General features: G+C 57.3%; 3 protein-coding genes across 7 annotated transcripts in view; 1 reads left to right on the forward strand and 2 right to left on the reverse strand.

The window, feature by feature from the left end:
- Positions 1–3,487, forward strand: part of CPNE5 (copine 5) — an 88,285-nt gene extending 84,798 nt beyond the window's left edge. The window contains exons 17-21 of the mRNA XM_040644674.1: positions 496–623; positions 851–953; positions 1,536–1,593; positions 2,038–2,111; positions 3,269–3,487. Of these exons, the coding sequence (XP_040500608.1) occupies positions 496–623; positions 851–953; positions 1,536–1,593; positions 2,038–2,111; positions 3,269–3,487 (582 nt within the window). The remainder of the gene's footprint in view (positions 1–495; positions 624–850; positions 954–1,535; positions 1,594–2,037; positions 2,112–3,268) is intronic.
- A 3,976-nt stretch (positions 3,488–7,463) lies between these two features.
- Positions 7,464–11,578, reverse strand: LOC121106027 (C3a anaphylatoxin chemotactic receptor-like). Its single transcript, XM_040644606.1, is given in 6 exon segments — positions 7,464–8,630; positions 8,633–8,879; positions 10,406–10,460; positions 10,743–10,878; positions 11,198–11,366; positions 11,570–11,578. Coding segments are annotated over 6 exon segments (1,503 nt in total). The 3' UTR covers positions 7,464–7,743.
- Positions 11,579–12,888: 1,310 nt separating this feature from the next.
- Positions 12,889–27,009, reverse strand: part of RAB44 (RAB44, member RAS oncogene family) — a 34,049-nt gene continuing 19,928 nt past the window's right edge. For 2 of the 5 annotated variants that reach the window (XM_040644676.1, XM_040644675.1), the window contains exons 7-11: positions 26,839–26,934; positions 24,777–24,964; positions 22,737–24,208; positions 19,076–19,157; positions 17,368–17,855 (exon numbers count right to left, since the gene is read on the reverse strand). In XM_040644676.1, the coding sequence (XP_040500610.1) occupies positions 17,441–17,855; positions 19,076–19,157; positions 22,737–24,208; positions 24,777–24,964; positions 26,839–26,934 (2,253 nt within the window). In that variant the 3' untranslated portion in view covers positions 17,368–17,440. Of the gene's footprint in view, positions 13,405–14,995; positions 15,073–16,527; positions 16,630–17,367; positions 17,856–19,075; positions 19,158–22,736; positions 24,209–24,776; positions 24,965–26,838; positions 26,935–27,009 lie in introns of those variants that run through there. The other 3 variants (XM_040644678.1, XM_040644677.1, XM_040644679.1) reach the window with 3 other exon arrangements.

A 27,009-nucleotide genomic window follows, 5' to 3' on the forward strand; every position in this document is an offset into this window, starting at 1 on the left:
CCCCCCCCCCCCCAAGGCCCCAGAAATAAGGGTAAAGGGGTGTGCACGGGGACTAGGAAACTGCAGGTAATCCCAGGAGCTCCCTGAGCTGGTGCTGAGACGGGGGCCCTGTGCTGATGCCACCTCCTCTCCCTCCCTCCCACGAGCTGGAGGCACAGCACACAGGGGGACAGATCAGCCACTGGTCCTTCCAAAGCTGCTCCGATCCAGCAGTCATTCGAGGATGTGGTGGTTTGCTCAAGGTTCCCTGAGGGAAGCGGCCAGGGCTCTCAGGGGGCCTGTCCCAGCAGGTCCAGAGAGTGGGGCAAGGAGCAGGTTTGAGCCCTTCTCACCCAGAGCGTGCCCCCTAAACCCCCCACCAGAGAAGAGTGTAGGAGATCCCAGACCCGCTGGCCTTCCCCACCTTGGCTGTACACCCCGCCCCGCAGAGCCCCCGGCCTCCCTCCCCCGCTTACCCCCTCCTGGGCTCAGCCTCCCTATCCTCGGTGCCCCCAGAATGGCAACCAGGAGAACCCCTCCTGCTGTGGCATCGACGGCATCCTGGAGGCCTACCACCACAGCCTGCGCACCGTGCAGCTCTATGGCCCCACCAACTTTGCTCCCGTGGTCACCCACGTGGCCAGGTGAGTGTCGCGGCCACTAGACACATCCCGGCAGCTCGCACAGCGCTCCCGTCCACGCATGTCCTCTCGGGAAGGTGGGAGGGGTGTCTGTTCCATTGACTCGCCTTTCAGGGAGCCCTGACCCTAAAGAGACTCCCCTCCTGCCAAAGAGTTGTCCCCCCCCCAAATGCTGTTGGGGTGGGGAGGGCTTCAGAGCTGGCCAGACAGACGGCACCCACCCCCGCCAGGACTGCGGCCGCAGTGCAGGACGGCTCCCAGTACTCAGTGCTGCTAATCATCACGGACGGGGTCATCTCGGACATGGCGCAGACCAAGGAGGCTATCGTCAATGTGAGCTGGGGGCAGGGGGATGCCTCCCCACTTCTTTAGAGAAACCCGTGGGACGAGGCTTCCCGGGCAATGGGGTCTGGGGGGTGGAGGGGTCCCGTGGACGAGCTCTGTACCCACTCCCGGCCGTGGTCCACTCCCTCCCGACACCCATGGCTCCCTCATTAACCCGTGGACCACTGCCCCAGACCCCAGCCCAGCCTGGCCAGGGCGAAGCGGGAGCCCAGAGTCGGGGAGGCGCGGGAACATGGCTCCCCCCACTGGGTGCTCGCCCTGTAAGGGCTCCAGCCCCAGCTCGCACTTCTGGATGCCCACATTAAAGAGGTCTCCCTTGCAGGAGGCCCAGGGACAGGAGGGGGGGTCAGGGGGTGTCTCAGAGAAGCAGACCTGTGACCCATTTCTCCCTCTTGACCCTCTCTTCCTCTCTGGGGCCCCACGGCTGTTTCCCTTGGTCCGTGCCCCTCCCTCTCCCCCCTTTCCTGTGTTTCTCTGTGTGTCTCCATCCTTCTGTCTTCCATTTCTTCTCTGTCCTTCTGTCTTTCTTCCCTTGACCCACCCCTTTCTGTCCCACCACTGATCTCCCAGGCTGCCAAACTCCCCATGTCCATCATCATCGTCGGCGTGGGCCAGGCGGAGTTTGACGGTAAGTCGCCATCCCCCAGATGTTTCCCCAGAGGCATCAGGCCCTGGGGAATGACCCTTCCCCAAAGAGTGAGAGCTCATGGGTCGGCGTGACCGTCTGGGTGAGCAGGCAGGGTGTAAGGGTGTGTTTGCACAGGGAAGGGTGTGCCAGGGTGTGCACCCACACCCATATCCCAAGGCTGCGGGGAGGAGGCCCAGGCCCTCCTCCCTCCCCCAACCCTGGGAGCCTGCGGAGGGTGGAGGAGCTGGACTGGGCTAGAAGTCAGACTCACCATGTTGGGCTCCTCCTGTCTCCTGGCCTCAGTCTCCTCATCTCTAACGTGGGGGTCTGGTCTGACGGTCTCTGTGCCGGATGGGCCCGGGACTGGAGGACAAGTCCACTGGCCTGCCAAGCCCAGGTGCCCACCATTAATTCACCCCACCCCCAATGCCTCTCCTCACACAGCCATGGTGGAGCTGGATGGTGATGACGTGCGGATCTCCTCACGGGGGAAGCTGGCAGAGCGGGACATTGTCCAGGTGAAGCCCAAATCCTGCCTGCCCCAAGGAAAACGCCAGAGCCCCTCTAACAAGGCTGACCTCATACCCCCTTTTAGAGAATTCTCTGGAAAGGGGCCCTGGAAGGAGCCCCCGAGTGGCCTGGCCACCATAGTAGGGAACAGGAATCAGTCCTTGGGTCACACTTCTCCCCCCGCTGGACCTCTCCCTACCATGTCTGAGACATCCCCAAAGCTGTTGCCCTGACCAGAATGCTCGGCCAAGGCCTCCCTGAGCCACCAGGCCTCCGTGGTCTCCTGCAGAGCACTTATGCCCCATACTTGCACTTTCCAGTGTCTTCTGCCGGGCTGCCTTCCTAGTGAGACGGCAAACCCCTTGGAGGTGGAGGAGGTGTCCTCACTGTTGCCGAGGCCCTCTCGTTCCGGGTTCACTGGACCCGCGTCTTAACACCTTACTAGGACGGCACATGTAGTGAGCACACAGGTCTTTGTCCTCAGGGCGTCCCTGCACAGTCAAGCCTCAGATGCACCTTAGGAAGCGCTCCTGTCTGTGGACCTCCTGCAGTGTTCCGGGGATGGGGAGTAAAGACTGACGTTCCCCAGACCCCTGGGTTTCAACGGTGGGGGGGAGGGGTCAGTCCAAGGCTGGAGACCGAAGTCAGGAGGCTAGACCCCAGAGCAGGGGCCGTCTGGGAGGGGGGAGCCGCGTATGGTAAGGCCTGGAGGCAGGAGTGAGCTGAGGCACTCAAGGAGTTGGGGGGTCCCCCCCCCCCCCCGGGAGGAAGCCAGAGGGGCCTGACTTTGGGTGTCGGCCTGGAGACAGAGGAGGAGAAGCAGAGCAAATGAGACGGAGAGGTTGGGGGAGATGGGAAGGCCTGTTTCCCAGAAGCCAGGGGGTTCATCCAGCATTTTCCAAGCGCTGGCTGAGTCCCTGTGCTTGGTGCCGCGACCTCAGAGCTCAAGGGCTCCTGTTCAGGGGTGCATCCCAGCAGGGAGGAGGTGCTCCGGCTCTGTTGAGCAGATGAGAGAACAGCCCCTCGGCATTCCCCAGCAGCGGGAGGGGCTGAGTGCAGAGGGCAGAGGCCGGGGAGGCGTGGGACAGGGCCCCGGGCCTGGACACTGGGAGGGGGCTGGGGTCCAGCCTGAGCCCCGGCCTGACCGTGCCTTTCCTCCGGCCAGTTCGTGCCCTTCAGGGACTACGTGGACCGCACGGGCAACCACGTGCTGAGCATGGCGCGCCTGGCCCGCGATGTGCTGGCCGAGATCCCGGACCAGCTGGTGTCCTACATGAAGGCACAGGGCATCCGCCCGCGCCCCCCGCCCGCCGCCCCGGAGCCCTCGCCCCCACGGTCCCCAGCCCGCACCCCCCCTGCCTCCCCCCTACACACACACATCTGAGCACTCTTCCTGAAGGCGCCTGGCCTATGGCGGGCGGCTCCCTGGGGGCGGGGGGCCAGTGGAAGCTCGGCTGGGGTCCCCAGACCCCCTTACGATATGCCATGCCTAGCCTTTGTAACGTGTGTGCCTGGCCAGCGGGGGATGGGGCCTCTGAAGACTCCGCTCTCATTTCCCGGCCTCATGGCCCAAACCCCGGGAGTTGGAGGGTACAGGTGGTGGGGGTGAGGTTCCGGGCCCCTGCCCTTCTCATGTCCCCCTGACACCTGGTTCTAGTCCAGCCAGGAAGGGGTTCACGATCAGGAGGATTGGGATCCCCCTCAGCCCACCTGGGCAATCCCATCTGCTCCTCTATGGCCCTGAAGCCTGAGCTGGGCCTCTCTCCTCCCGGGCCCTAGGCCCTCCCCTCCTCCTGTGCCATCTATTCCTACACCTGGTCCCTGACCTCCCCACTCACCCCCCCCAGTATCTACCCCGTCCATATTTCCAGTAAACCCGGTGAGGCTGATGGGTTTGCGGGGATGCCCGAACATGTGACCCCTCCCAGGGACACTTGCCTGCCACGGGAGCCCAGCGGAACAGTAAAGGGGAGGCTGTGATGGGAGGCCATAGGTCACATGCTGGACTACCAATGGAGGCTTGTCAGGCACAGAGTCCCTTCTGGTGCCTCTCAGGCCCAGAATGACACTGGTTTTAGATCCACAGATCCACAGGCCCCTCCCTGGTGTGGGCCCCCAGGCGCCTCTACAGTTGACTCCTGGCTCCAGGCGTCCCCTCTCCTGCCAACGCTGCCCAGGGCCTTTGGAGCCCAGTCGTCTGCTGCCCCCCCAGAGGCCTTGGAAGGAGAAGTCCAGCCCCAGCACTCCCACACTGCCCCTCTCTCCCACACGGATAGGCGATAGGAGTCCTGAGTTTGAGCCCTGCATCTAGCCCCTGCCTGTGGGAACCCAACGAAGGCCCCTCTGCCTTCTGGGACTCAGAAGTAGGGCAAGAGGTTGACCAGATGGTCCCAGGTTTATCTTCAGCTCCGGTGTCCCGAGAGTCCATTCATGCCATGCCCAGCTTCCCCCATCCCACTTTTCAGCAGTGTGACCCCTTACTCTGGCCGTCTTGGCCCTTAGGGTCACCCTGTTCCATCCTGTCACCTTAAATCCACCCTAGTCCTTCAGCCTTGGGCTCTGGTGTGTGAGCCCAAGCCCTTGCCTCTGCTGTGGGGAAGGAGAGGAAGGTGTTCTCGCCCCTGGGCCCACCGGACTGCCCAGCCTTCACCCACATGGGGAGCAAGTCATGCATGCCAGCCCCTCCCGCAGCATGGGGCTCCCCAGCCCACTACACATCCCACGCCTGGGGGGAGACCAGGCCCCCACCCTGTCCACTGCCCGACACGCTTTCCTTCCTGTCATGCATGATGGTGGTGTTTCTACGCTGTCTGGTCCTGTGCCGTCTCTGAGACAGTCTCTGTGTGGAATTTGCCTTAAACTGAAGTAAATTTGGTTCTTTTAGTAGAGTTCCTTGCTTTCCTGACTCCTGTGAAAAACAGCAAATGTGTTGCTGTTTGACAGGGTCCAGGTTCTCCTTTCTCTCTCTCTTCCATTCTTTTGTTCGATAAGGATTTCCTGAGCGACTGCAATGTGCCAGGGCCTGTGCTGGGCGCTCGGGATGCAGCAGTGAACGAAACGCAGGCCCTATCTCCACACGGAGCTTACAACACACACACAAATGAGACAGGAAAACTCAGTAAGCACTTAAACAAATAGGTAGATAACCTAATTTCAGGTGGTGATAAGAGTTACAAAGACAAATAACAAAAGAAGCGGCTGAAGAGGAACAGGGGGGTACTTTAGATGAGGTGGTCAGGGAGGGCCTCTCTGAGGAGGTGAGGTTGAGATGAGCCCTAAGGAAATGAGAGAAGGAGGCATGCTGGTATCCCAGGCAGGAGGGCTCCAAATAGAAGGAACAGCAAGTGCAAAGGCCCTGAGGCATACTTTGTGTGAAGGACAGCAGGGAGGCTTGTGTGGTTGGAGCTGTGTTAAGAGGCGCAGGGGGGCGGGGGTAGTTCAGGAGAAGAGATTAGGGAGCTGAAGAATCCAGAATGTACAGGGCCTTGTAGGCCATGATAAGGGCTTCGGCTTACTCTGAGTGAAACGGAGCCAGTGAGGAGGTGAGAGAGGTGAGTAACATGATCAGGTTATTCTCGAAAACAAGTGGGTTACTTTATTGCATTTGATCACGTTGACTCATCCCTCAACAAGTACTTACCGAGCACCAGTGCCAGGCCCCGCTCAGGTTTGGAGACACTGATTCACACACGGCTGCACCCTCCGGGGGTGACCCCTGCTCTGGAGCGGTGAGCTAGGAAATCCTACCACCCGGGGCTACCGATGCCAAGCCCGTGGGAGGGGCCAGGGGCTGTGGGCACCAAAGGGGCGCTCCTGGCACAGCCTGGACGACTCATAGGCCATGCGCCCGGGATGAGTTGCTGCTGCTGTGTGCAATGGGACCACCGTCTTCCCTTGCGGGATTAGCGTGTGGACAGACTGTGGGGCCTAGAGATATGGCCACGTGAAGCGTGTGATGTGCGCAGACAGGACGCACTTGCAGAGCACAAGAAACACCACCTCCCTCCTCCTGGTCGCTCTTTGTATATAAATTGCTGGGGCCATCGGAGCCCAGGATCACAGGGAAAGGGCCCTTCCCCCTCCTCTGGGCAAGCTCACAGTCAGATTAGCCTCACGCCAGCCATTCCCAATCTGCACATCACAAGAAATTTGGTACTGATTATACAGAAGTTTGGGACTTACTTACTTATGATTTCATAGTAAATCCGAGCTGATTCATGGCTGTCCCTATAATTCGATACCCCTCTGACTTGCATTCCCATATGCTTTGAGTGAGAACCAGGTGGGGTCCTGGCCTGGGAAGAGGGAAGTTTCCAGAACCAATGACCCATATTGCTTCACCTTGGGTGCCTGTGAGAAAGCATCTAGAGGAGATGCCCACCTGGCAGGGGAATCAAGTCTCAGAGCCGCTGCCCCAGGGGCCTGAGGGCATCTTTACTGTGCTTGACGCTGTAGCTTCTGTCCGGGCTTATTTCTCAAGCTGTGTTCCACAGAACACTGGTTCTCTTGCATGAATTTTGGGGAACTGCCTACTCTGAGCCCCTTTCAGAAAATCCCAATGGCCTTTGGGGTATTCAAAGCTCTGATAAGTCCTGCAGCAGAGAGACTGGTTTAACTTGGTTCAACCCAGTGTTTCCAAAGCTTTTTGACCATGGAGACAAGAAAGTCTGTGTGTGTGTGTGTGTGTGTGTGTGTGTGTGTGTAGCTGTAACACTGTTACCAAGCAGAACATCTTGTCTTGGGACTTTAAGTAAAGACAATCTTCCTGGTTCCCAGGCTAACACAGATTCTAAGGCCTGCTCCCAGAAGGCCAGAGGGAGGGCCTGGAGTTTGGGAACTTCTCAGAGGAGATGGGGTAGGAGAGGTGGAGACCTTCAGTTGCTCTGGAAAGAAGGAAGGGGCGTGCCACGCTGGGAAGAGAAACCGCAGAGAAGAAAGGAGGGCGTTCAGAACTTCACGGCTCCAAGGTTGACATTGTGTTCCCTTGTTGGGCTGAGAGGCGTGTGTGACCGAGCTATGGGAGGGCAGGCAAAGAAGGGAGAGGTCCCTGAAAGGCTCTCCTGGCCTCTGGGCCCCCATCCCGGCTGCAGCGTTCTCCTCTCCTCACCCCCATTCGCTCCCTAGGCCTTCAGGATTAAGGACCCCGGGGTTGTCATTCTCTGGGTCATTCCTCTACCCACTTCTCTGCCTTTGGAATCCCTTTACCGACCTCTTGTCCCCTCACCTCAAATGCCCCTGAATTAATAAAAATAAAATGATGATTATAGTAATAGTAATATGCACTTACGAAGCACCAGGCATTCTTCTAAGCACATTGTATATGTTATGTTTATCGTTGTACAACTCTATAAAGAACGTACGATCATTATCCCATTTTCCAGATGACAGAACAAAGTCATAGAGCAGTGAAGGGACTTGCTCAAGGTCATACTAGAAAGTGGTAGAATCTATAGGGATCTGAGTCCCAAGGTGGAATGGGAGCACCAACCTAGTCACCATTTTAGTTGCGTGTCACCTTGGCTGGGCCACCTGCCCTCTCTGGATCTCAGAGAGGTAAAATGGTAAAATGGAGGGGACAGGCTGTAACGTCACTAAGGGTCTTCCCACCTCTCTTGACTCTCGGCCCTCTCTCCCATCACCCTAACTTCTCAGACCCCCACCAGACCCCATAGACCTCCTGGGGCCCTGTCCTGGCCCGGCTGGACACGCTCCAGCGCCATACTGGCCCCACCCACACCCCCAGGGGGCCTGGCTGCTGCCGGCCTGCGGAAGAGATCCCTGAGCCCCGTCCGGAAGGGGCGAGAGAGGTAGAAGCAGAGGATGGGGCTGACGGCGCAATTGGGAGTAGGCCAGGATGGTGCAGAGACTGGATGCCACGAAAGCCACTGGCGTGGCAGGCAGGCCACCCACGGCTGCCACATAGCCCAGCATGGAGCAGGACCCCCACATCAGCACAAAGACCACCAGCACAAGGACGAGCCCTGTGTTCTCCCGGTGCTCCTGGATGCTCTCCCCACTGGGGCCACAAGGCTGTGTCCACATGAACCAAGCAACGTGGCTGAAAGAGCAGCCCAGCCCCAGTATACAAGGCAGGAAGGCCAGGGCTCCCAGTAGAGCGAAGTAGCAGGAGGTTTGGGCGGGGCTCAGGAGCAAGAGGCAGGCCCGGGCCCCTGCTGACCCCTCCTCCGCCACCACTCTTTGGAACAGCCAGTTGGGCAATGAGGCAGTGAGGCCCAGGACCCACATGGCCCCGCAGAGCAGCAGGCGGGCGCCCCGGCCCGAGGGGAGGGCCAGCTCAGGCCGGGCCACCGCCACGTGGTGCAGAAAAGCCGTGGCCACCATGCTGTAGAAGGTACAGAACATGGTGGCATTGTTGGTGGCCTGGCTGGTGGTGCAGATGACAGGGCCCAGCCACCAGTCGGGCCGCAGGAAGCTCATTAGCAGCACGGGCACCACGCCGGCCAGGAAGAGCAGGTCGGACAGCGTGACGTTCACCAGGAGGCTGCCGGTCAGGGCGCGGAGCGGCGCGGGGCCCCGGAGGCCCGGCGCACCAGCAGCAGCATGAGCGCGTTGGCCGGCAGCCCCGCCAGCAGGATGAGGCCGCACAGCCCGGCGAAGACGAGGCGGAGCGGTCGCTCGGGAGTGGCTGGGAGCCCGGCGGCGGTGAGCGTGGCGTTGGGCTCCGGCCCGGCTCCACTCACCGCCTCGGGACACGCAAGGACCGCGTCGGCACCAGCCCGAGGGCCCCCTTCCTCTTTCCCTGTAGAGCCCCGCTCCTTTCACAGCCCGCTGCGTCCAGTGCGGGTCCGTGGCGGGCAGTTAGTCACGTGAGACCTCACAACAACCCGCTGGGACCCGCTCCAGCAGCGCCCCGGGTTCGAATCCCGACTCTGCTACTTTGTAGCTCCGTGACTTTGGGAAAGTTACCCAGTTTCCCTACTTCAGTTTCCTCGGCTGCGAAGACGGAAGGAAAGAAAAGAAAACAGATGTCAACAGTAACTGCTCCAAAAGGGTGAGGTTCAGGTCATTTTCATTTTCCTCTTTGTAATTTCTTTATTTCTACAGTTTCTGCAGGGAGTACAAATTGAATCTGGGGGGTGTGTGTGTGCGTGCGCGCGCGCGTGCGCACGCACACACACATTTTTTGAAGATTTTATTTATTTATTTATTTATTTATTTATTTATTTAGCGAGTGGGGGGAGGGGCAGGGGGAGAGGGATTGAAGCCGACTCCCTGCTGGAGTGCAGAGCCCCATGCGGCTGGATCTCATGACTCGGAGATCGGAACCTGACCCCAAATCCAGAGGTGGACGCTCAGCCGACTGAGCCCCCAGGTGCCCCTATATATACGTGTGTGTATTTATTTATTTATTTATTTATTTATTTATTTATTTATTCAAAACCTTGCCTGCCTATGAAACAGGCAGATATTAATTTGAGGTTCAAGCAAGAAAGTGGATACACAGCAGCTTTGAGAAGGCGTGAAGCCCCTGCCAGGGGTTCCCAAGCTTGTCTACACAGTGGGATCACGTGGGGAGTTTCAGAAATACTAATCACCCAGGTCCCATCCTAGGGGCGGGATTTAGCTGGTCTGGGCTCTGGCATTTTCTTTTTTTTTTTTTTTAAGATTTTATTTATTTATTTAACAGAGATAGAGACAGCCAGCGAGAGAGGGAACACAAGCAGGGGGAGTGGGAGAGGAAGGAGCAGGCTCATAGCGGAGGAGCCTGATGTGGGGCTCGAACCCAGAATGCTGGGATCACGCCCTGAGCCGAAGGCAGACGCCTAACCGCTGTGCCACCCAGGCGCCCCGGTCTCTGGCATTTTCTAAAGATCCCAGAGGACTTTCCAGGGCAGACCTGCTTGGGGACGGCCTGCCCTCTATGCTGTGCTGTGCTGGTTACCGGGCAGGGCTGGGGGAAGCGCTGCACCCCAGCTTCCTTCTCACCCCCACTCCAACCTACATGCTAAGGACATGGGGAGCCCTGACTGAGAGGAGTCAGGCTGGGAAATGGGCTCTAGACATCCCAGAGTTAGCCCGGTGTCTCCACCTGCCACCCCACAGACCAGACCAGAATCCCTAGCTTTCTTGGGATGAGACTTGCCCATTAACTCAATAAATAAATATTTCCTGAGTATTTACCCTGAGCCAGCAGCAAACACCGCAGCTCTGTGGGGTCTTGATTCCGGTCCCCATCCCCTTTTCTCTTATGCTGGGGTGGGGGAGTCTGGAGAGACCTCTGTCTAGCTGGCTTGGAGTCTGGGCTGGGGGGGTCCCCTGAGCCCCTCCTGCAGGGCCCCACCTGGGGGGACTGCTTGGTTTCTGGGGCCCCATGGCAGCAGCTTGCCTGAGCGCAGCTGAGAAGAGATGGAGAGGGCCAGGGCGAATTCTGCCACTGCTACCTCTCCGGGGTCTCCAGCTCCTTCCAGGGGCTGTGGGGGAAGGAGGAACCGAGGGACCAGCCCCAGACCCTAACTGCCCTGGATGAATGCTATAATCGAGTCATTCTCTCGGCATCTGTAACTTTTTTTCTTCCATCTGGCCCAGGCCTGCCCGCCGATGACATGATGGAGGGGAGGGGAGGGGAGGGAAAGAAAGGGTCCGGGGACCTGGCCCCTGCTCCACCTAAGCGTCCATACCTTCCCATAAGAAGCCCCCTCACGTCGTGGTGAAGCTTGTGGCTGCTGGAGCCTGGGTTCAAAGCCCCGCTGCGCCACTTGCTAGCCGCGTCGACTGTGGACAAGCTACTTATCCTCTGTGCCTCATTTTCCTCATCTGTAAAGTGAGGATAAGCACACCCCATCTCATAGGGTTGCTGTGAGGGTTAAACAGGGCAGTACAAGTTAGGTGCTCGGAATAGTGCCTGGCATGAAGTAGGGGCTTTGTACATGAGGGCTGTTCTGCTCCTGCCCGTCCTCACTCCAAAAAGCTCTCTTCTCTAATACCTCTGTCCAGGCTCCCTTTTGTCCCCCTGCCCTCCCCTCCTCACTCCACCTCCTGAGCCCCATCAGCCCATCCAGCCCTCCTTTTCTTAAGCAGCCCCAAGCTAAGGTGTGACCAGAGCCCCCTTGGCAGACATGCCCTGAGAACTCACCACTTGTCTGGAAGTCCACTCTGAAATCTACCTTGAGTCCCTCCTGCTGCTCTTCCCGTAAGCCTCGTGCACTCTGAGCTTCCTGGGCCCTGCTTGTTGGCTTGGAGCCCTCTGACACCAGGAAGGGCTGGCGGCCCCTCCACAGCTCTGCTCGGCACAGAAGCTGGATCTTGCCAGAGAAAGCCAAGTGACGGTTCTGGGCAGGTGTGCGGTCCCTTCTTGCACGCCACCTCTAGGGAACCAGAGCTGGCTGCCTGCAGGCAGAGCTGAGATGGAAGGGGCAGGCCCAGGGGCCCCTTCTGTACTGAGTCCCCCAAAGGACAGGGGCTCTATCCGCTCTACTGCCTCCCCCAGGAATCACACCCTGCTTACCAGCCTCATTAATTCGCTGGCCTACAGGACAGAGATGTCTGTGCCTGCCAGGTCCCTAGACCCCAGACAGAGCCATTAGGAACAGCGGAACCTGCCCGCCAGCCTTGTCCGTGGCCAGGCATCACTCACTCCAGCCCACCTCTCCATGTCTGTCTGTCTTAGAACCTACTATAGCCTAGAAACTGCTCAGAGCAGGGGGAGGCTCATGGGCTGATGGAGAGGATCCGGGAAGGGAGAAGACATTGGGGGTAAGAAAGAATCAGTGAGAGAGGTAAGTAAAAGAACTAGCTGGACCACGAAATCATCCTGCATATTGTCTAGAGGCTGAATGGGGTCCATTAAGGCATCTGATCCAACCTTTGGTGGCTTCTGATGCCTGAAGCTTTTCGACCTGGCGTCTTGCCAAAGCGTCACCCGACTTCCCCTTGTATGCCTCTAACAACAAGGAGCTCACTGCTGCGGAGGCAGAACTGAGCAGAGGGATAGGGGCCAAGACTGGAGACTGGTTAAGCCAGTCGGAAGGCTCTGTCTTCTACCTCCTGCCCTCTCTCTCTCTCCTGCAGTCTCTCGCTCTATACCTCTTTCTCTCGAACGGTCTCTGCTTGTCTGTCTGTGAAACTGGGGTTTCCTCTGGTTCCGCAGTACCGAATACAAAGTAATCATAAGCTCCGCGTCCTGCGCGCACCAGGCTGTAGGACGTGATGAGCGCCCCTGCAGTTAGCAGTAAGATGACAGGGACGACCGCTGCAGCAAACACGCGTGACAGAAGATAGTGCCACACTGAGGGGCCATCTCCCTAAGGCTCTCAGAGCAGGCTCCTTAAGGGCACTGAGGACCCCAGCCCGGCTTATAATAGGCAGCCCCTTTCGGGAGGGACATAGTAGGCAGTTCTGGGAACTCCAACAAAAGCTGCAAAGGGGAGCCCATGAGTGATCTGAATCTAGTTTTTTGGCTGCTCCGCAGGCCCCACCAGCCACCCCCCAGCTGCACCTCAGGCCAGAGGGCTGTATCAGAGGACATTGTGGCATTCAGGGGGTAGGATCTCTGAATATGACCCCTTAGAGGCAGGTCTTGGGGAAAGGAAGTGGGGTCGGGGCTCAGGGAGACAGTGGTAATAGGGCTTATCAGGGGCCATCCGAACACTGGAATCGGATTCCGCTCGGAAGAAACTTGATGCTTGCAAACAGGTGGTGAGACAGGGTTCATAAGCTTTGGCAGGCGCGGAACAGTGGGACGGCTCTAATAAAGTGTCTTGTAATTAACAGGCTGTAGGAATTAGTAATCAGCCCCAAAGCAAGCTCCTCAGAAAGGTTCTTTCCCTCCCCTCGACGTTTATCTTTATTTCGGGTTATATAAAGAATACCCAGACATTGCAGAAGATCTAGAAATACAAACACGTATAAAAAGGGCAGTAACACCCCCACACGTTCACCCTATAATTTTACCCCACGGAAATGTGTGGCCAACAATATGGTGTATTTTCCTTAATTCATTTGTCTCGACTTTTCCTTTTGAGAGTTTTAACCACCCCCCCACCACCCGCCACCCCCAAATCCTTCTTCAGAGTGCAAAGGGCAGTGTTAGCACAGCCCCTGCCCTGGGATCCGAGTCCTGACCTGAGGGAATTTCCTGAACTTCCAAGCTGGCCATCTCTGTCATTGCTGCATCGGGCAGGTGGGACAGGAGTTGAGGAGGAAGAAACCCCAGGGGTGGCTGTCCCCCCCATCCCGGTTGGGCCGCGTGGTCAGAAGCAGCAGCCAGCTCTCTTCTGTGGCCTCTTGGGGGTCATCTCCACCAGCGCGCCCTTCAGGCGGTCTTCCTGCATCTTGAGTGACCTGTATGACGGCACCAGACATCAGTCCTCTGTCTCACCTTCCAGGAGCAGCAGGGAGGGGCCCACGGGTGAGCTGTGGGGCTGTGGGACTGCGCCCCCAATCGTCCTCTCCACCCACTTGCCCTGCCCCTGTGATGCATCCCACACGGCACCCGAAAAATGGGGCCACGGAGACTTAGGCCTTCTGTCTCTTTCCTAGCGTTCCTTCCAGCCCCCTGTGAGCTGGGCACTGCACAGGGGACTCCGAATAGGACAACGAAGCCAGCATGTCCTTGCCTTGAGAGGTGAGGAGACAGAGAGAGAAGGGGCCTTCAGAACGCCGGAATGAGGAAGCACACAGAGGGACGTGTCCTCGAAGGTCCTTGAAGGACTTAGGGAGGAAGGAGGAAGTGTCAGAGCTGAGGCCGAGCAGTGGACAAGGGTTTGTTAGCAGGAAAGCGGGGTGCATTCCGGGCTGAGGGCAAAGGCTCAGTGAGAGAGAGCGAGCTTGCGAGTTCGGGAAATGAAAGAAGCTCATTCATTCATTCACTCACTCAGGTTATATTTACTGAGTGTGGACCCCTGTCCCGAATCACAAAGCCTAAAGACGGGCCAGAAAGAAGCCTTAGAGGCAACAGGGGCTCGGGGTCCTGGGGGCCTGGAAGCCACATTCAGGAACTTGGGCTTTTGTCCTAAAGCAAAGGGACGCTGTCGAGCAGTTGTCTGTCAGAGGGCGTCACGGCGTGATCAGGTGAGCTCGCAGACTCACCCTGGCTGCTTTGTCACAGAAGGGGCTTCCAGATCATCTGCTCTACGACCTCTCCGCCTTACTTATTTCCTTTGTTTATTGGGCACCTACTACGTGCCAGGCGCTGTGGAGGGAGGGGGCTGGACAAAACCGCCCCCCGCCGGCCCTCCTGGAGCCACAGCCTCGGGCAGGAGGCAGACAGCAACCAGGGACCAGACAAATGCATGTACAATTACGATTTGTCCAGAAGGGCTTTGAAGGACACAAATGGGACAGGGTCCCGGAAGAGTGGTGGGGTGGAGACGGGTCAGGGAGGGCCCCCCTGAGGGGCTGAAGCTGAGCGAGTGAGTGCGCATGTGCGTGCGAGCACGTGTGCACACAGGGACGGGACCACCAAGGTCATTTCCAGGCATTTGGATTTTACTCCAAATCGAGTGGAAGTTGGGGCGCCAGGTCGGAAGGGTATGCGACTGGTGATCTCGGGGTCATGAGTGGGAGCCCCACATTGGGTGTAGAGATTACTTGAGTAAATACATAAATAAAAACTTTAAAAAATAAATAAATAAATCTAGTGGAAGTTACTAGAAGGTGGAGAGCAGGAAGGTAACCCTCTGTCCCACTGCACCGCGCAGCGGAGAAAGCAGGCTGAGGCTCAGAGAGCGGGCTAGCCTTTGAGGTGATACTCCACTGGGACTGGTAGAACTCAACTCAGACTCTCCGCACAGTGCTCTCGCTCGTTCCCGAGAGGGTGAGCCCTGTGGCTTCATGGTGCTTCCTCAGAGCAGAGCAGGCCTTCCCTTCCTACGTGAGGGCTCTGGAGGCTGCCCAGAGGACTCTGGGTGGGGAGCAGCAGGGTGGCACTCACCGGGCCAGGTTCACCACGGGCTCCAGGATGTTGTGACCCAGGGCAGCGCTGCACTCTCCAAAGGAGACCCCCAGCTCCTGCGGACAGACAGGGGTGTGGGGGTCCTGGGAGAGCCCACTGAGCGACCAGCAGTCCCGGCCCCACCCAGTGCACCCCAAGGCCAACTCCGACGGTTTGGCTTGTCAAAGAGGCCACTCCGGAGACCTTCCACAGCCCTGGCTCTGAGCGACAGTGGAAAGCCTGTGTCCCAACTTGGAGAAATGTCCCTGGGGACATTTTAAACTATTAGCTATTTTTTTTTTAATTTCAAAAATATTCAAGAGGAGAGGGGGCGGAATATTGGAAAATACAGCATATTCAAAAAGTGTAAGAGCAAAATATAAACCCCTCCTGTTAGCACTTGATACATATTTCCATTCAGTTTTGCAGAATGCTTTCCCCGGGGGTGAGCGGGCTCCGTGTCAGGTGCTGTCGGATGAGACCGCAGCACCCAGCTGCTCGGTCCGCTCCGCTCGAACGCCAGCAGCCTCGCAGGGTCAACCCAACCTCACCCCGGACTTGCCGCTGCTCTTCTGACTTCACGTTTCACTGTAAGCGTTTCCTCCACGCCCTCCAATATTTTTCCGGGACAGGATTCTTAATGGCCAATGCTAGCCTCTCACACGAACCTCCACAGCTTAACCGCCAACTGCTGCCCAATGTTTGTTCTTGTAAATAACACCGTGAAGAACATGGTCGCATAAACATGCTTGATTATACATCCTATGCGGGTACCCATTACGCCATTCTCGTAGGGGCTATTATTTCTGACTTTCCTTAGGATAAATTGCTAGAGGAGGAATTACTATGTCAAAGAGATGAGCCACTGCTTTTAAGGAGGAAAAAAATCCCGCCAACCAGGAGCCATGATGATGACCTCATGACTCTGAGAAAGGAGAGGAGAAGGGGAAAGAAACACAATATGGAAATGCCAAGAGGGGTTGTGGCAGAGGTGGGGTAAGGACTGGGTTCTTTCTTCCTTCCTTATTTTTCTCCAGAGTTTCTGGAATGTGGTCAACTTCTATTCATAAATAAATAGTATCCACTGTCTGCTGGTGGGGCTTTTGATGCAATCTTGCCAGGGAAGAATTTGGGTCCTAAGATAGAATAAATTAGAAGGAATGTTATGTTAATTAGAGACCAGAGAGCAAATGAAGATTTGATTGGGAATTTTAAGTGAAGCTTTTAAAACCTTTTTTTACTCTGAAGATATTTTTATATAGGTCAGAATGTTGTGTGGGAGTCTGCTAATTCGACTCGAGGGTCAGTGTCATGCCCGCGGGACAGCCTCAGGTTTGGGCCTAAGAACAGGGTGGGTGGGAGGCAGAGGCGGCCAGGCTGCTGTCCACTGTGACCCAGCCTTCGGCAGGGCAGGGGCAGGGGCAGGAACGGGCCGTGGGTCCTTCTCAGTTGCCCAGGCCAGGGGGACCTGCCCGCTACCCTCCAGTCGGCCAGTCCAGGCTGGGTCAGGGGGCTGATGCCCACGTGCTCACCTGGGCCAGTTGCTGCCCGACCTCCGTGGGCACCTGCCGCTCCTCCTCACAGTCCTTCTTGTTTCCCAGGAGAAGGATGACCACCCCGTCGGGCCCTGACTCCTGCGCACAGAACACATGCCCTCAGGCACCCACGTTGAGGGCTTGCTCTGTTGTGCCGGGCCCTGGCTGGATTTGGCCCTGCCCTCCAGGAAGCTGACAGTGTGTGCACCCTCCTCCATCGCCTTTCTGTCTCACGCTCACTCTGCACCCTTCCCCCACCCATGACATCTTCCCTTCAGTCTACAGTGAATCTGCCCCTCCTTTCTGCCTGCAAACAGGTCACCCATTTTCCAAGGCCAGCCTCAAAGTTACCTCCCCCAGGAAGCCTTCCAGGATTGTTCCTGCTCATGCCCCTCTCTTCTTGCCTGTGCTGAACAGCCCAGTGCTTGATTACATAGGCTGGCCTGGCTCGTTTCCTAATTGTTTCATGACAACGATGACGACGACGACGACGACGACGACTACTAGCTTCTGTTTACTGAGTGCTTACTATTTCCCAGTGTTGTTCTAAAGGCAATTTTATCAGTTAATCCTAACAACTGTATGAGAGAATTTGGAAAATTGAAGTTCAGAGAAGTTAAGTCACTTGTCCAAGATAACAGAGTTGGGACAGGCTAGTTGGGATTCAAACCCAGGTCCTGTCAGACCCCGAGCCCAGCCTCCTTCACACATGACCTTATCTTACTTCTTTTGCTTCTCTTCACTAGACTAGAAACTTCCAGAGAGAAGACAACATGTCTTTCTTCATAATCCTCTGCTGTGCTAGTACACACTGCGGATTTCAGTATATATGTATCAATTAAGTACATAGGGGAAGAGCTAGAGATGTGTGGACAGAGGAATTATCGCCTAGAGTGTTACTAGACTTGCACTATCCCCAGGTGTTAAAAAGACAACACGGAGCTGCTGTATACAGGAAAGAAATGTTCAGAGGATAAAGGAAGTAGTTTATTTTGGAGGCTGTACTATGTGGTTGTGGTTTCTTCCTGTGACTATGCTCCCAGCTCATCCAGCCACATGCTCTCAGTGGGTCACATAACCCACACGTCTGTGGTGTCATTTGTAATCCTGGGGAAAAAGGGGGCATGGGCACGATACAAGTTCCCCCTTGACTCCAAACACCAAGGCCAACCCCAACAGCCACCTGCAGGGGGCTAAGACCGCTGCTTACCCGGAGACAGTCCAGCCAGTAGCGCACGTGGGCGAAGCTCTCCCAGGAGGTGACATCGTACATGAGGACCACTCCGTCGGCCTTACGCAGCAGCTGCCGAGTCATGCTGTGGTACCTGCCGGGACAGTCTGCGTGAGGCGAGGCCTGGTGGCCTGATCCCTCGCCCTGGCCTCTCCGGGCCTTAGCCACTTCATCTGCAGAGTGGGAGAATTAACTTTCCTGCCTCTGACTGTTTCCCGCAGAGAGCGTGCCTCCATTTTCCTTCTTGCAGTATGATCGTTGAACAGGTCGCAGTTCCAGAACGTACCAAAGAGCACCCAGGGAAAAGTCTGTCGTCCCCCTGCCCCCACCCTGCCACTCAGTCCCCCTCCCCAGAGGCAGCCAGGGTTACCAGTTTGCAGAGGTGTTTTATGACGATACACAAATGTACGTATGCATACATTAACACCGTTTTCACACGCACACTCACACACGCCCTTTACTCCCCTGCTAAAGGTAAAGACAGTGGCAGACACGCCCTGTACTCATTACTATTCAGTAGTCTGTACTTTGCCTTTTCCAGTTAACAAAACATCTTGGAGAGACGCCTGGGGGGCTCAGGCAGTGAAGTGGCTGCCTTCGGCTCAGGTCATGATCCTGGCGTCCTGGGATCAAGCCCCACGTAGGGCTCTGTGCTCAGCGGGGAGCCTGCTTCTCCCTCTCCTCTGCCCTTCCTCACTCATGCTCTCTCTCTCAAATAAATTAATTAACTAAATGTTTTAAAGAATAAAAATAAAATGTTTTGGAGGTTCCCCATTGTACACAGAGAGAGTGCACAGTCTTTCTTTGTGACTTTGTAATATTCTCTGGATTGTGTAGCTAGGCCCTGACCCACTCAGCTGGCCCACCCCTCCTCCCGGTTAGACTGTTCCTGGTGCTTCACAACATAGATGCTTCCGGAACCATGCTGCTATTACCGTCGTGGATGAGTTCATCCACAGAATGAATTTCTAGAAGTGGAACTGCTGGGTCAAAGAAGATGTGCCTTTTACATTTCGATGACTACTGCCTCACTGGAAAGGGGCGGGCCAGCGTTTTCAGCAGGACAGGGGACTGGGCAGCTGTCCCCTGAGGGCCCCGTCGGTGCTACGCTTTCTGCCCCCTTGGGCAGCCCACTGGAGCTTGACTCATCTCTGCTTCCCCGACCTCCTCAGTCCTTAGGGGCAGATGCCTTTTTTGCCCTTGGTTGCCTCTTGCCTGTGTTGGAACCTTCAAGGTCAGGGCCCCCCTCTCTCCCCCTTGGCCTCGGGCTCAGCCCGGGGCCGTGACGCCATGAGCGTGGACAGTCCCCTTTACCTCTCCTGGCCGGCCGTGTCCCAGAGCTGCAGGGCGAAGCATTTGTGGTCCACCAGCAGGGTTTTGACCCGAAAATCCACTCCTAGGACACACGGGGCGGGGGGTGGTCAGGCCTGTTTCTAAGTCACCAACCAGGACTTCCAGTCCAAACCTGCCCCAGGATATACCTGTTCCCCGACACCAGCCCCTCTGTCTGCTGGGCTTCCTTCCCCTCGGCTCTCCAATCCCACCCATACTCCAGGCCCCACATCCTCCAAGAGGCCTTTCCTGCCCACCCAGCCCGTGGGGTCACGGTCCCCGCTGCACTCCCACACGCTGACGGTCAGTGCCAGTTCAAGGCACGTTGCGTTAGTTTGACCTCTGCGAACCTAGCTGTGTTATCCCCAACTGTATGGCAATGGTCATTCCTCAGGTCACTCAGGAGAACCAGCGTCACTGTTTTATTGTTATAATACTCCCTGTTTCATTCCTGATTACGGCATGGATCTTCCCCCTTCAACCAGACCGCAGAGTGGGAGCAGGCAGCCCAGGAGGGTGGGGGGAGCGCTGGTTTCAGGGATGACTGACTGCGCTGGGAGCTGCCCACCCTCTGCTGCTTTGTGGGCTGTGTGACCTCAGGCAAGTCACTTTTCGTCTCTGAGCCTCCCTTCCTCATCTACAAGGTGACATTTTAAAAAGACCCACATTGGGGGCTCCTGGGTGGCTCAGTCGTTAAGCATCTGCCTTCAGCTCAGGTCATGATCCCAGGGTCCTGGCATTGAGCCCCTCAAGCATCCTGCTCGGTGGGAGGCCTGCTTCTCCCTCTCCCACTCCCTCTGCTTGTGTTCCCTCCCTCACTGTGTCTCTCTCTGTCAAATAAATAAAATCTTTAAAATAAATAAATAAAATAAAATAAAAAGACCCACAGTGGGGTGCATAGAGCATGCAACTCTTGATCTCAAGGTCGTGAGTTCAAGCCCCACATTGGATGTAAAGCTTATTTTAAAATAAAGAAAATAAATTTTAAAACTATGTGTAAAAATAAATAAATAAATAAATAAATAAATAAATAAATAAATAAAAAGAGCCACGTTGCAGCGTGGTTGGGAAGATTGAATGACTCATATTTGAGGTTTGGCCCAGGGGTGCTTGGGAGGTGATCATTTTCTTCATTATTCTCATCTTCCTGAGCCACAGACCTTCAAATTTCACAGCCCCCCACCTGGCTGTGGTCCTGCTTCCAGACCCTTCCTGTCCCTGGAAATATGAAGGTAATAGTGAAATCCCAGGAGGGTTTAAAAGCTTTGGGGGTGCACCTTTCTGACAACCCCCAAGGAATTCAGGCCGACTAGGGAGTGATGGAGAGGGACTTCTTCCCCTTCCCCACTCCCTTTCCTAAGGGAGCCCTGAGGCTGCAGAGCTCACTGCAGGCCTCAAGCCAGCTGGGGGGGTGGGGGGAGAGGGGGGGGTGCGCCTCATTCCAGCGCTGAGCCCGCAGAGACTTTTCTACCTGCTGCTGCCCCTGGCGGTGGCTGAAACCTTGCCCACCCCGCCCCCCCTTCGCAGGAAGTGGCCGCCTGGGGACCTGACTCAGCAAAACGGCGAAGCAGACGTTTGTAGCATCCGCTTCCCTGTATTGCCCTCTTTTCTGAAGATCTTAGGAAGCCCGGCGTCCGCAGGAACCTCTGAGATTATCTGACCCAAGCCCCGTGATAATATCCAGCCTCGGCTGAAATCCCCGCCGTGTGGTCTATGAACGACGCTAACAAGTACGCCTCGCATTTCCTAACCCCGCCCTTACTCCCACCGGTCCCCCTCCCGGCCCACCCCCTCCTCAGTCCACCCACGTGGCCCCCATTCCGTCCCCAAAGCATGTTATAACTTAACCACGCAAATCGCTAAGAATATACCAGTTATTTCCTCCCCGAGGAATCTGCTCCTTTTCAGGGGCAGCGCCAGGGAGGGAGGCACGCTGAACCCAGCACAGGCTAAAACTTCTAGGCTGAGGCCTGGGCCCTGAAGGCAGGAGACTTTGGGCCCCAGCGAGGGCAGGACCCTTAACCAGGTCCTCCATGATCTGTTTCCCTCATCTGTAAAATGGGGATATGGAAAAGTCTGGAATGCACCTTCGGCTATAACTCCATCGGCTCAGGCTCGGTCCTCCACCCAGCCCTGTTCTCGAATGCCAGCAGGCTAGAGTTCTTATCTTTTGGGGGCGGTGAGAATGGAGGAGGTGACACGAAGTGCGGAAATGTTCACGACTGAAGAAGCCAGAGTCGGCCCCATCGATGGTGAAGCCGGATGGATGACAGCCACCAGGGGGCACCAAACCGCCGCCGGCTCGGCGACCGAGGCTGCTCACACCCCCACCGCCCCCATCCCGGATACGCCCAGGGGGCCAGCGGGGCGTGCAGGCTTGTCCTGTCTTTCCACAATTACACAACCTGTGTTTTTCTTGATTGAATTTTGTGGAACCTTCTTATCACATACTAATGGGGCAGGTCGGTTCCATAGGGAGGGCTTTTGTAAGGAAGGAGGCTTGGAAGACGCTTTGGTGCACTTCCCGTGGTCAGTAAGCAGGACCTTAGGTGATTCCTAACCCGGGCCTTGCAGACCCTGCGACCCCGCCCAACGTCAGACCAGGCCTGCTATGAGTTCTCCGTTCCCCAGGACACTGAATTTTTAACTGGTTCCCCCAGTGAGGATTCTTAGAGAAAAATCTGAGAACCCGTCTTGGAACCACTTTTGCATGAAGGCTGTCATTTACCCACTGGTCTGGCCCTGGTCCGCAGTCGGCTTGTGGCCTGACAGACAAATGCACGGATCCCCCCCACCCCCCCACCCCCGTGCCTAAGTGGGCCCCGTCTTCATTCCTGATCTTGCATTTCTGTGGCTCTATACACGGCCAAGGGCTCACAGATCCCAACGTTTGTAGACGGAGGACTCCTTGTGCTTGGGCACATTTCATTTGCAGGGGCCACTGAATCAGACGCGATCAAATATTTCCTTATAATAATAGCAATAAAAATAATGTTTTTGAGCCCTTGCCACATGTCAGGTATCATTCTAAGAGCTTGACACGTAGTAACTGACTCATCCTTACAACTATTCTAGGAAGCCAGTGCTCTTGTCCCCGTTACGCGGATGAGGGTTTGGGAGCTCCCGGGGTGAAAAATCTGCCCAAGTTCATCCTGCTAGTCAGTGGCAGAGACGGGATTTGAACTCAGGTATCTGAGTTCCTAACTGACCATACTCTAGAAATACATTCTGCGTAAAATACTCAACTTGCCCAAGGCAACTTCCTGCCAGAGCCTGCAGACTGGCCGGGGCCAGTCGTGAGCAACGTGGACCCTGCAGTGGCCTGCCCACAAGCCATGGGGGTGGGGACTTGCTTGTTTTCACCAGCAGCCTGCTCTGGCACCGAAATTGCAGGGTGCTTTGTCGATGTGGTGCATTATAAGCTAATCAGATCAATGCAGCAAAGCAAATTACCTATAATTAGAGATAATTAGTAAAATAGTAAGATTATGCCCATATAAAATAAAGTCTAATGCAGGGCCTGTGGCCAGGACAGAACCTGCCGCTTCCCCGGGAGATGGCTCTCTCTGGCCCCCTCCGGCTCCTTGGCGCCGGCAGGGCTCTCCCCTCCCTCCGCAGCCTCCCTCCCCAGGTCGGCTCTTACCCACGGTAGCTGTCAGCCCAGTGGCGAAGGAGTTCTGGTGCAGCAGGTGCAGGAAGGATGTTTTGCCCACGTTTGAGTCTCCCAGGAAGATGACGTGGAAGAGGTAATCGGGGTCGGCAGGAGGCTCGCTGGCGGTGGGGGACCCTGGGGATGAGGTCGGCGCAGCCCCCCCGGAGTCAGTTCCTGGGTCTGGAGGCCGGTTCTCTGCCGGCGGCTCCCTGGATGGAAGGGAGCCTTGTTCTTCTGCAGGAGCAGTAGTAGGCGAGGCCAGGGGTTGGGCTTCCAGCTCAACCAGGGTGCGGGGGCTCTGCGTGTGCTCCTGGGGCCCTGCTCCACCCCCAGGCTCAGCGCCCTCCTGGGGAGAGTCCAGGGGAGGCAGCCGTGTTCTAGGAGCAGGGGCTTCTGCCTGGGCCTGAGCCCGCGGGGCCTCACGCGGGAGAGGAGCAGGCGGATGAGCTCGCTGGGGGGGCTCTGAATGCCCAGCTTCCGGGCCACGAGCCTCACTTGACTGCTCTGAACTGAGGTCTCGCCCTCCTTGGCCCACCTGTTTCCTTTCCTCGACCCCAGGATCTTCTTCCAGATGCTCGTGGGCAAGGGCCGGCAGCCCATCTGGCGCGAGGACCCGGCCGTGAGCGTCTCCCGGCCCCCCAGGAGGGCCCTCCTGCACACCGGGGCCCAGGCGGCCCCGCTCCAGTCCCTCTGCGGGAGGCTGCCCCACTGGCTCCAGGTCCTGGGAGGGCCCAGCCAGCCCTGGTGTGAGGGCTCTGGCCCCTGGGGACCCCAGTTCTATCTCAGAGCCGGGGACCTGCAAGTCCTGATGGAGGGCCTTGCTCTGTCTGGGGGCCTTCTCTGGGACAGGCCCAGGCCCGAGGTTCTTGTCATCTGGGTGTGAGGCCTGGAGCTGTTCGCTGGGCCCAGCCGGGGCCTGGGGAGGGGGAGCGGTCAGCTGGGGAGGGGGTGCATCCTCCAAAGGAACGAGCATTTTGAGGGCAGCTGCCACCAGGCTCCCTGACTCCCCAGTTGGGGCCCCCGGGAAACTCCCATGGGAGAGGGCCTCGGGGCCAGGCCCTGACTCCTCCTTAGGTTCCAGGCTTCGAGGCTGGACAGGCGGCTCTGGGCCGCTGTCCTGCCCATCCGGGCCCACTCCTTTCCCTTCCTTGGCCCTGGAGGGCGCCCCACTGGGGCTCCTTGGAGCCCCATCCAGATCTGAAGGCGGCTCCTGACCAAGCAGCCAAGCATGTGGCTCTGAGATGGAGATCTGCCTGACTACTCGGGGTGTCTGGGGGCCTGAGGGGGTCCTCGGGGTTGGAGGTGGGCTCCAGGAGAGCTGCAGGGCTCTGCGCGAGGAGGTGTTGAAGTTGCTCAGGAGCTGGTCCCAGTCATCCTCCTCCCCAAACAGTCCAGGCAGGGGAGCCTCCTCAGAGGAGACTGCCTGGGCGTCTGGAGCCTTCTCGTCACCTGCTCTGGGGACACTAGGAAGGGTTTAGGAAGCTAAGGTCAGGGGAATCTCTCCTCATCGCTAACACCTCACAGCTGACCCCCTCCCCCAGTCTCTGCTCAGGCGGTCCTTCTCACCCTGCACGCACTGCCATTCCTTTCCTTCATCTAATCCTGCCCATCTTTCAGGGCCTATATGAAGCCTCACCTCCTCCAGGAAGCCTTCCTTGACCATTCTGGTCCATCCCACTCCTCTGAGCCGTAACAGGTAGAGTGAGTGCCTGCCTGGGATCCATTACTACCCTAGACCCTGTGCGTGCGTGTGTGCGTGCGTGCGTGTGTGCGTGTGTGTGCTCGTGCTTGAATCTCAGTTGTGTGACCTTGAGCACATGACTTTCCCCTCTCTGTGCCTTCGTTTCCTTGTCTGAGAAGTGGGCATGAGCATGTTGGCCTGGCAGGATTATTGTGAGATTTAAGGAGGGAATCTCTGGTGTGTTCTGGGTGCTGACAGGGCCTCAGAGAACTCAGAGCCTACGCCTCCCCCCTTTCGGGAAGCTCTGATCCCCACCTTAGCCCAGGGGCCCAGGGGCGGCAGCTACTCGCCTCGGTTCCTCCTCCACCTGCCAGGATGCGTGGCCCCTGGCGGCGCTCAGACGGCCCCTGGTCACCCGCAGCTGCCCCCGCGCCTCCTCCAGCTGGCCGGCCAGCTCTTGCTCCGTCTCCCGCAGCTGCTGGTTCTCCGAGCCGGCCGCCCGGTGCGAGCTGCGGAGCCCGTGCAGCTGGGCCTCCAGCTGCGGGAGGAGGATGGAGCGTGAGGCGGAGGGAAGCCCCGGGGTCCACCAGGGCAACAACCAGCCCCCAAAGGCCACAGTGGGGCCTAGACTCTGGGCTCCTGGAGACCCAGCATAAACAAAGGATTGGGGGGTTTACCCCGTGTTGGCCTATTTAGCTCCGTTATCTCCCATCCGGGAGGGACTTTTGAATTGAAGGAACTGGGTAAGAAACACAAACTGCCAGCACCACAAGGGCCCAACACGGAGAGGGGATCACACCCCTTCTGCTCAGAGCTCTGCAATGGTTGCTGTCTCTGAACCCCATCTGGTCCGCAGGGAGCTCACGGGACTCGGAGATGGAGCGCAGCGTGAGCACTCAGAAGGGAAGGGGAAGCCCTCACCGTGGCATCCAGTGCCCTGCTCAGACCCTCCCACCCCATGAGGTCTCTGCCCTCCTCTCCCGCTACTCTTCCCTCCCTCCATCTGCTCTAGCCCACGGGTCTCCTCACGGCTCCCGGAACCTTCACGGCACGCAGCCACCTCAGGGCCTTTGCACTCGCTGTTCTCTCCACCTGCACTGCCCTTCCCCAGGTATCACATGACCCACTCTTCGTCTCCTTCAGGCCTTTACTCCAATGTCAGCAACTCAGTGAGGCCTTCCTGGATTTCCCTGTCAAAAGCCTTCTAGCCCTCGCCCTGCTTCCCTTTATTCTCCTTTGCACTTTCGCTCTCCAGCATGTTACAGATTTTACTTGCTTACTTTGTTATCCATCTTCCTGACTAAGGCTATAACTCCGTGGGCTGGAGTGCGTGTCTAGCACGTTCCTCAGGACCTAGAACAGTGCCAGGCACCAGTGGGCGCGCTGCAAATAATCGCTGGGTGAAGGAATGGATGACCTTGGGGGAGAGGCTTCACGTCCGCTGGGGACAGGACAAAACGGCCCCATGTGTTAAGTCCAATCTCCCTTGGCTGAAGGAGCCTGCCTCCATTTCCAAGGAGCAGCTGCTGCAGAGGCATCTAGAAATCAGCCCATGCTGGGCAGGTGAGACCAGGTGACAGAGCCAGGCAAGGCAACGATGGAAAAGCCCCTGGGAACCCTGCCCGGTGCTGAAGGAGAAAGCTGGTTGCCCCGCTTCTATCAGCTGGTGATTTTACTAAGGTCAGTGATCTGGGAGCTGAGAAAGGAGGGGATGGCAGGGCAGGGTCTCAGACCCAACGACTTGGCCACAATGCCAACTGGCAGTGACTATGGGCTGCAAGATCTGGGGGGGTCGGGCAGCGGGGAGCTGGTCAGATTCAGAGACAGTAACAATTGTGATGCATAGAGCAGACACTGCTGTATGCCAGGCCCCGCGCTAGGCCCTCAAACATGGGGTCTCCAGGCGTCCCGGCAGCCTTCTAGGGCAAAGGTTCTGACCTCCGATTCTCTGATGAGGAAACCAAGGCTCAGAGAGGTTAAAAACCTGCCCCAGGTCACGCAGTTGGCAGTGGAGACAAGAGTTGAACGGCACACTATCACCAAGAATCTCCAACACTGGGACCTCGTGTGTGCCCAGCGCCTTCCCGTCTCAGAGTGCTTTCCCCTTCATTACCTTATCTGACCCACTAGCCCAGGAGATGCCGTAGGTGTGGCTAGTCCCATTTTACAGATGGAGAAACTAAGGCCAAGACAAGCAAAGCTATTGCCCCAGATTTGTATGGCTCTGAACTGGAACAATAGGGATTTGAACCCGGACCTTTCTGATGGCCCCTCTGCAGTCCCTGGCCTCATCTCAGAAAAGGGGGCTACTCTCATAGGGGAGCACAACCACCCCCAAGAATTCTCAGGAGATGGGTGTCAGAGCGTGCGACTTCTCAGAAATTGGGCTCCCGGGCAAGTGCTGTCACTCACCTCCCTCTGGCCCTCCGTCAGCCGTTGAAATTCACGCTCCTTGGCCGCCAAGACCTCCTGCATCTGGGAGCTGAAGGCCAGGCCCCGGGAGTCGCTCTGGGGAGCAGAGAGGTTTCAGCCCTCCGCGCTGCCAACTGTAAGTCCCAGCAGGGCTGGGCCAGCCCCCCCCCC

This window comes from Ursus maritimus, unplaced genomic scaffold (assembly GCF_017311325.1).
Source record: "Ursus maritimus isolate PB19 unplaced genomic scaffold, ASM1731132v1 scaffold_30, whole genome shotgun sequence".
Lineage (NCBI taxonomy): Eukaryota > Metazoa > Chordata > Mammalia > Carnivora > Ursidae > Ursus > Ursus maritimus.